The sequence below is a fragment of the Populus alba genome, chromosome 7, assembly GCF_005239225.2.
Source record: "Populus alba chromosome 7, ASM523922v2, whole genome shotgun sequence".
Taxonomy (NCBI): Eukaryota; Viridiplantae; Streptophyta; class Magnoliopsida; order Malpighiales; family Salicaceae; genus Populus; species Populus alba.
In genome coordinates this window covers 8,200,880-8,209,911 of record NC_133290.1, presented here as the reverse complement: position 1 = coordinate 8,209,911, position 9,032 = coordinate 8,200,880, and the positions used below count along the sequence as shown (strand labels likewise).

The window sequence follows — 9,032 nt, the reverse complement described above, 5'->3', positions numbered from 1 at the left end:
TTATTTGTTGTCCCGCGTCAAATTTGGTATCAGAGCACGGCTTTTAATTGTTCTTACAATTCATCTCTCCACAGCAAACAGCCTCCGAACTCAATTTGTCACTGTTCAACGCCGATTACAGTTTGCATCAACGCCGATCACACCGAGACCCACGGCGACAGATCACCAAAATCATCTTCAACGGCGCCTCCTTTAACCGACAGAGACCCGCGGCTTCAGCAGCCAAATCAGAGCCACAAACCACCAGATCCCGCTACCCACAACACCCATCACAGCGAGCATCTATTCGGGTTCACCGCAGCAAAGGCAACGCAATAGATCTCCATCTGCCATCGTCCACAGTGCCATCGCCTTCAACAGCAGCATCGGATCCATGCATCAACTGGCCCCCGTCCACAGCGACACCACAGCCCCTTTCCTCGCACCGCAGGTCCCAAGCAGAATCACAGATCCACTTCTCTTGCGTCGCCGTCAGCAGTGGCAACGAACTGCAGAAGACAAGGAAGAAGGAAACAAAAGCTCTTCACACAAAATAATTCACCCTGCCACATCATCACCACATCACCTGACATGTCATCACTCTGAAGCAGCATCAGCAACCACGCCATGTCAACATGCAGCGCCACGTCATCTCCCTGTTGCCACGTCAGCTGACACGTAATTTGAGGTCTGTCCTAGATCAATTTAAATCCTGGTGGTAAATTACTCTACTCTTTGGTTTGTTGATTTTTACTTCTTTGGTATTGCACTTAGTATTCAAAATTATCATTAATATTTCTTTTTGTGCCAAAAAAAAAATCTCACCTAGCATTTTTATTGTTAATTATGTTCATCAACCTCTTTCATTAGTGATAGCTAAAATCTTGTTCTATTTGATAATTATAAGTTCTCGCTTGTGACATCATGTTTGATTAATCATTTACACTTAAAAAAAAAATCTAGTATTACATGCTTACAATTTTATTAGTGTAATTTGTTCTTGATTAATCTCCACATTTAAAAAAAAGATAAAAAAAAATTAGCTTTATTTTTGTATTGTGATTTTACATGTAAGAACCATTTGTGATCTCAATTCCATTTATAAGTTAGTATTGCATGCATTTGTGTCACGATCATCTAGTGTCTAAGCTCAAGTTTACACTTACTGTAGACTCAACCTTTAGTGATACTCTGATGATCATTTCAAAGGAACTGCAAACTTAGGTGATCAACATGTTTAGAAGAATTGAGCCCCAAGAGAGTTTTTGAATAAGGCACTCAAAGACCAAGAAATATCACAAGAATAATCATTATGGACAAGATCACTCTGAGCGACACCAATATGACCATCATTTAGGTTACTCTAAACACGATGACTTTGATGAGCGAGTCTTGAGTCCTAACAAAATTGAAGCCCCCACTTTTGACGGCCGTCATGACCCTTGGATATTTGATATGTGGATTCGTGATATGGATCAATTCTTTGAGTGGCATAATTTGTCTGATAATAAGAGAGTTAGATTTGCTAAGATGAAACTCATTGATAAAGCCAAAATTTATTGGAGAGATGTTGAGGATTGTTTAGAGATGAGAGGTAAACCTCCTATAACTGATTGGATCAAAATGAAACAAAAACTTCAGGAAAAGTACCTACCCCAGTCTTATAGGAATAAACTCTTAGACCAATGGAACAATCGAAGACAAGGGAATAAGTCTATCAATGAATATATAACGCAATTTAATGATTACATGATTAGATGTGCCATAAGAAAGAATGAAGCCATGACTTTGTGTAGATTTTGTAGAGGCTTAAATGATGATCTTAAAAGAGAAGTTGTATTTCAAGGTGTATCTACCCTTGACCAAGCTTATACCTTAACTAAAGACTACAAGTTGGTCACAAAGGATCAGTGGAAAAATCATCAGGACTCTTATAGTATCCCTATTAGGTCCCAATTCAGAAGTAGTGATTTTTTGTTAGTTGCTCCACCCCACAGACCTAATCCTAGTAACTCACAACCTTACAAGAAAGATCAAGGCAAACGAGTTGTTAATGAAGTGTCTAAAGTGAGTTCTATGGTTAAGTGTACTAATTGTCTAGGTTTTGGTCATATCTCTTTAGATTGAACCTCTAAACCTTTAGTCATCCAAAAATATAAAGATCTAGGTAAAGAGGAATATTGTAGTGTTGAAGTGTATGAGCCTAATCTTAAGGATTTTAGTGACCTTGATGACGAGGATGTGCAAGAAGAGGGACTTAACACAATGAGTCCACATGAGCTTGAGACTAAGGTTAAGAAAGAGTCTGATATGTCTGCTTTAATGGTGGAGGAAATTTTAGGAAACTCTTTAGTGGAACCGCCTATAGAGATGAGTATGGTTTTAGAAGAGTTTCATGATATTAGTCCTCCTAAACTACCTGATTCCTCATCCCACATGCTTGGTGTCCAGGACATCATAAGTTTAGAGCAACATGTTGAACTTCTTGACTTCTTACCACATGCACATGATGAGGAAGATGAAGATAATCGTGTCAATACCATATCTACACAGGTTTCAGACAATGCTTGTCTCATTCCATACCCTCAATCATTTAGTGTTTATAGTTACAAACCTGAGGACTGATAGAACACCTTCCCATATCTCCTCACAATAGGATGTCTAAGTCAGCTGAGTCATTACCATGTAGGGTTCATAATTTGCATATTGAGATCATGAAACAAATTCAAGCAAGTAATGAACAATACAAATTTTGAGTTGATTTACTTAAATATAATGATGCACTTAATGTTGGAGATTATTTCATGATACAGATTAGACCTGAACGGTCTCCTGAACAGTGTCCTTTGGAAACCGATCATAAATTGCAAGTAAGTAGTGCTAGACCATTCAAAGTGTTGCAAATGATTACATCAAATAATTATGTCATTAAATTGCCATTAAACTTTGATATTAGCTCTACTTTGAACATGAAAGACCTCAGTATTTATAAAATACAACCTACCCCTGATGCTCCTTTTGATACCCCTACCTCATTATCCATATCTTTGGCACAAAAGGAACATATTAATGTTACTTTGAATGCACAAGTTGTTTTTACCAGGGATAGTGAACTTCAGCAAATCCCAGTATATGGACTCGACGACCAGATTCATACTATACTTGGATTATCAGAGACATCACAACAGTTTGATCCTTATCTTTGAGAGCATTATCAGAGCTGCCTTAACCTATACTCGACGGGGTCAAGTTCTTCCAACCCTAGGAGAATTGATGGGGACACCGAATAAGAAACACTATTTACACACGTGTATGATCATAGACGATGGAGGATAGCCAAAACCATTGAGAAATTAGGCTTTAACTTATGTTTTTGGGTTTAATTTATATGGACTTTCAGTTGAGTTTTATTAATTTGGCTTTATTTGTTGGATATTTTATTTAATGGGCCATAAGCCCAATCGCTTATTCAAGTTAGGGTTTTAGTATAAATACCCTACTTTTCTAAATGTTAAGGGACTTTTGATAATTAATGAAAATTTGCAAGTTTTGCATATCTCCAATCCCCTCTCTTCCTCTTCTCTAGCTTCTTTCTTTCTCCAAAACTTCTTTCTTTTCTTGCTTTAATTCTTTTTATTTGTTGTCCCGCGTCAGTGGAGAAGCCATGTTCTTGTTCATTTCGCACTGTTTATCTGCATCCATCCAATTTCTCCATACTACAATGTATAAATCATATACACGAGGGAGCTTGAAATTATAGATTCTCACTGCCAGAGCAATGATTTTCCAGTGAATCTGAATATTAGGAAGATATAAAGTGGCTCCATTAAGGCAGTTAGGAAGCTGAAGCATTATAAGGGTTTTTGGCCAAAGTTGATTTCTTCGCGAACTGCTTAAACAGCTTGATAAGCTCACAAGTCCTTGTGTCTTTGACAGAATAGAGGCAGAGATCAAGTGCTGTTAAGCCATCCTGAACAAACGAATAATTTCGATGCATTATTAACTTGAAGATGGAGGTAAATAGAAGGAATTTATGATGACATTGTAACAAAAAAAAGGTTGCGGAAACTACTGGTAAGAGGACATTCCAAAAATGCCCAACTATTAAGCTTTTTCTTGTTTTGAATCCCCAACTATTAGCTTAAGAAAACACAAAAGGATGCCTGTCTCTCCAGCACCTTAAACAAGACCAGTTCAAGAAATCCTTCGTGCTAATACATTGCATCATGTTCATTTATTGATCATGGATCCTCCACATAAAGAGGTCTGCTGATCCTTATTGACAGTTTGCGTTAGGTTTCAAACTGCAAGCAATTTTGTCAGTATCTTCTTGTACGTTACCAGTTGTGACAGCATGCAACCAAGCTTTACTATCATCTAAATGACGTAAATAATAGTATGAAAAACCTACACATACAAGCAGCAGTCTAACATGGATGAATATACATACAATGAAATGATATGAGAGATCCCTCGAATTGTTAGATATTTACCAGGTTTTTAATTGTACTATCTGCTCTTTTTATTAATAAAAGCTTCACTATATCTGTTCTTCGGGCTTGAACAGCAAGATGTAATGGTGTCCATCCATCCTAAAAGGGTAATAAATGAGAGTGCTCACCAATACAGCATCAAAACTGAAACAGAAAATATAAAAGAAAAAAAAGGTAGGGATATATCATCCTCACATTGTCCTGAAGGTTTATATCGACATTATATAACAGAAGAACTTTGATAGCTGGAGCAGATGCTGTTTGAACTGCATAATGCATCAAGGTGGCACCCTCCTGTCATCAGCAAGAAACGAGCAAGGTAAAGATGGTATGAGTCACAAGAGAAAATGGCTGCATAAAGAAAATTGATAAGTTTTTAAGTTAAACATGGTGAAATTAGAAGATAAAAAAATATAATGATTATATCGAAAGCAAATAAACTCAAGAAATAGTCATTGTGTCAATACTCACTGCATCTTGTACAAAAGGATCTGCTGATTCTCTCAACAGATAGCTGATTAGAGCTTGCTTTTTGCATATTATTGCTCTGTGAAGTGCAGTCCAACCATTCTGGAGAAAATATAATGATCCAAAGTTCAAAATTGACCAATTCCAAGCATTTTTGCATCCAATATGAAATATAGGGAGGGAAGTGTATAAAACTTGATGAGACTGGCAGAATCCAATAATTCAGCACATGGTCATTCCACCTACCACATCCACAGCATTGATATCAACATTATGCTTCAACAACGCATCCATAAGGTAGAATTCTCCTGATGCAGCAAGTGTGTGGACAGGCAGCCATTTTCTCTGCAAAGAATCCAATAAAAATAAAAAACTATAAACGATTTGCTGGTTTGCATGATGTATTTTATCCAAAAATAAAAATAAAAATGCACCATGTATAGCCTTCATGATTTCTTCAAAGAAGAAAGACATACATGGCTGAAAAATGAAGGGGGAAATATTGTCTTTGTGACTGTAAAAAACTATTCATTTGGTTCTCTAATCAGATTGAAACATCAGCTGGCAATTGGATAACTAAGAAATGAGAAAGCGGCAACAAATGATTATACAGCAATAAATATACATCAAAATCAAATACACTAACTAGAGTGTTTCAAACAGAAAGTGAACTCACAGAGGTAGCAACTGCTAGATCAGGTACCCGCTTATTTAACAAAACCTTTTCCTCTTTCGTAAACAACTTGCGCTTACCTATTTATTCAAACACACAAAAAAGAAAAAAAACACTATGAACGGCAAGATCTTGAAGCTCGCATGGAAAAACATAGAACGAAACAATGTAACATCAGCTTCCACCGAATTCTCAATACTTTATGTAACATACAGCGAAATAGCATTATGTGAGAAATTGAGAGAATTGACATCACGTATTCTTCACAGCTTATACCAGATTACAACTAAAATTTACTAGTTTTGTATCAATCAAACCAATAAAACCAAATTCAATTACTCAATCAATAAACAAATAAACCATAGTATCAACAAGAAAACAACAAACACTACGAAACCCAATTTTAAAACTTGAAAATTTTAAAACTTTCAGATTTCTGTCCACCAGGCTCATAATCCTCACCGTTAAAAAACTCTCTAACATCATCTAAACCTCTCCCATAGACCGCCCATCTAGGATTCTTCCCTTTCACTCTCTCACTAACAATCTCCCTCACTTCATCCTCCTCCTCCTCCTCCTCCTCCTCTTTAATACTCTGTGGATAATCAAGCACAAGTGGCTTCAACTGTGCCAATTTAGCTTCTCTAAAAGCCTGATATTCCTCTAAATTCACATTCCTAATAGGAACCAACCCTTTCCTTTTCCTTTCAAATTTTTTATTATATTCCAATTCTTGAGCAATCTTTCTCCTTTCTTTTTTACCAATATTAATCTCTGCTTGCACTTCTCTCCAATTCTCTGGCACCAAATTGTCTTCTTCAATTTTAGGAACAACCCTTTTTATATTTTTCTGAACAGACCTAAACTTTGAATCCTCAATGGCATTTGAATTGTTTTCCAAAAAAGGGTCTTCAAAAATGCCTTCTTCAAAGACTATACAGTCACCAATGGCATGGTCTTGGTCTTCAAAACTGTCATTTCGTATAGGAAATTGGGATTGTAAAGAAGGTGAGAAGGAGTGGATTTTTGTTGGGATTTTTAGAGTTTTGAAAGATGGAAACTTGAGAGATAGAGGAACGTGTAGTTTTGGGGTTTGTGGGTTTAGCAGAGTTGGCAGGGACATGGTCTGTCTGATTCTGGAGGTATGAAGTGGAGGAGATTACGGCTGTGTGTCTTTTAGAACAAGGGTTATTATAGTCCAGAACAATTTGCTGATGCTGTGAGATAAGTTTTAGTTAATTTTTTCATTTCTTTTTTTTCTTGGCCAGCCACTATACTGAATAATGTTGTTCAATCTAGAATTTCACTATACAGGTTATATGCGCAACGATGTTCACAGGTAAAAAAAAAAATTTAACATGAAAAAATTATTCATACGACGCTAATATTTTCAAAGAAACATAAATTATTTGATATTCAAATTATTGATTTAACTAAATTTAATAGATTTAGTTAATTTAATAGTTAGATTAAAAAAATATATGCAAACAAAATTTTTTTGCCAGTAATTATCTATAAAAAATAAATTGTTAATACCATATACTTTAGAGAAGAAAAAAGAAAATTTTGTTATGCAGAAAATTTTGTTATGCTCTATTGTAGACACCACCCCACCACTAAAAAAAGTTCATTGAGATTATTCTATCGCCACTATTACAAGCTACACAATAGCACCAAAAGAGATTGCACGTGTCATTAAAACAATGACCTAAAAAACAAACTAAACAAAATATTATGAAGCAAACATCTTATACTTATAAGTAATCAATTATTTTTTTAATTTAAAAACTAAATTTATTTTAAAAAAACTAAATTTAATAAAGAACGACAAATAAAAAGACTCAATGTAACTTGAGTTATTTTCAAAATTAATGGAAAACACTATAGAAAGAAAAAAAAAATAGTGAAACCTAATCTCTAATTAAATAAATGTTAAAGGATAAAACTGAAAAAGTATAAGTTTAAAAAAAGTTAAAAAAAAAAAAAAACCCAACATACCCAAACAATTCTCCTAAAATTGCAACTTGTGGAATCATAGACCCGGACTCAATCAAGAAACTTAGTTCTAATCCAATTTAATGTTCGATGATGAAATTAGAAGAAAAAAAATTCAATTTAAAAATTTTGTCAAGGTAAAAAAAAAAATAGCAATCAAATAAAATTGATAAACACCAACTAAATATTTTATCGGCGTTTAAGTTGTATTCTATCAAAATTTATATTATTGATAGATTTGCTGATTAAAACTTATCATCGAAAAGTTTGTCATCAAGAATTTCATTTCTATAAGTAATCCACTAAGTAAACTAACTTACCAATGGAAACACTAACATAATATTCACGCCAAAAAAAAAATATTTGCCGACCATTTTTATATCGAACAATTTATCAGTATATATTACTGATAGACTAACCATCAACAATTGATCATTTATCATCGACATAAAAATTTTCTCAATGATTCTATTGGTAATATCAAACAAATTCACAACTCTTTGTAATTCTCCAACAAAAATTAATCGATATCACCGATGATATCACTAACATAAGTTTTATGTTTGTCTGCAATTCTGTTGGTATTTTAGTAATTTTCTTTTTTAATACATTCTTATTTAGATTAAACAAGTTGATATTAAACAATATTAAACAACTAAATTAATTGATTATTAAGCTCATAACTCTTTGTAATTCTCCAACAAAAGTACATTGAAATAACCAATGAAATCACTGACAACAATTTTATGTCTATCTGCAATTCTATTAGTATTTTTAGTAATTTTGTTTTTTAATACATGCTTATTTGGATTAAACAAGATGATATTAAACAACTATATTAAATTGAAAAATATATTTTTATATTATTAATTTAATCATAAAATTAATTAGAAATATTGTAACACATTAGAAATAAGCTAGAGGTGAAGGTGTAGAGAGAGGGAGAAAAATTACCTGGAGGTCTATGAGCAGTGGCGAAGCCACATAGTATATTAGGGGGGCAATTGCCCCCTTAATTATTTTTGAATAATAGGTATTAATTTAATTATTTTGAATTAATTAAAAGTTATATTATTTTTAATTAAATTAATAAAGGTATGGAATTAAATTTTTTTAATTGTTATTTTAATTGTTGTCAGTGAATAAAGATTGATTTTTGAAAAATTAAAGGTTGTTTTTTTTAAAAAAAAAAAAAGAAACTATTTTTTTGTTTTTAAAAATGTTTTATCATGATAAATTTAAACTATTAATGTTGATCCATATCCATGCATTATATACAGCATGTTATATGGTAATGGGTGTGTGAAATGAGTTTTGATGAATTAATGTGTATTTTATCATGAATTTCATATGGAAGATTTACAATTATTATGTAACTGAACTTAATTTTGTTATTATGAAAACTTAAAGAGAATGACTATAAT

At 33.5% G+C, this 9,032-nt stretch overlaps 1 protein-coding gene across 3 annotated transcripts; it reads right to left on the bottom strand.

Moving 5' to 3' along the window:
* Positions 1 to 3,646: 3,646 nt before the first annotated feature.
* Positions 3,647 to 6,788, bottom strand: LOC118030566 (ankyrin repeat domain-containing protein, chloroplastic). Of its 3 annotated transcripts, XR_012170284.1 has the most exons (8): positions 6,040 to 6,788; positions 5,617 to 5,693; positions 5,187 to 5,285; positions 4,944 to 5,042; positions 4,668 to 4,766; positions 4,473 to 4,571; positions 4,158 to 4,283; positions 3,814 to 3,949 (listed from the first exon to the last, which is right to left on the bottom strand). XR_012170284.1 is itself a non-coding variant. In XM_035034718.2 (7 exons), the coding sequence occupies exons 1-7, from the start codon at positions 6,734 to 6,736 to the stop codon at positions 3,815 to 3,817; spliced, it is 1,305 nt and encodes a 434-aa protein (XP_034890609.1). In that variant the 5' UTR covers positions 6,737 to 6,788; the 3' UTR covers positions 3,647 to 3,814. The 3 variants fall into 3 exon arrangements, 2 of the variants coding, with proteins under 2 accessions (XP_034890609.1, XP_034890610.1); XM_035034718.2 differs by lacking the exon at positions 4,158 to 4,283 and having other exon boundaries at positions 3,647 to 3,949; XM_035034719.2 differs by lacking the exons at positions 4,158 to 4,283; positions 4,473 to 4,571 and having other exon boundaries at positions 3,647 to 3,949.
* Positions 6,789 to 9,032: the final 2,244 nt, after the last annotated feature.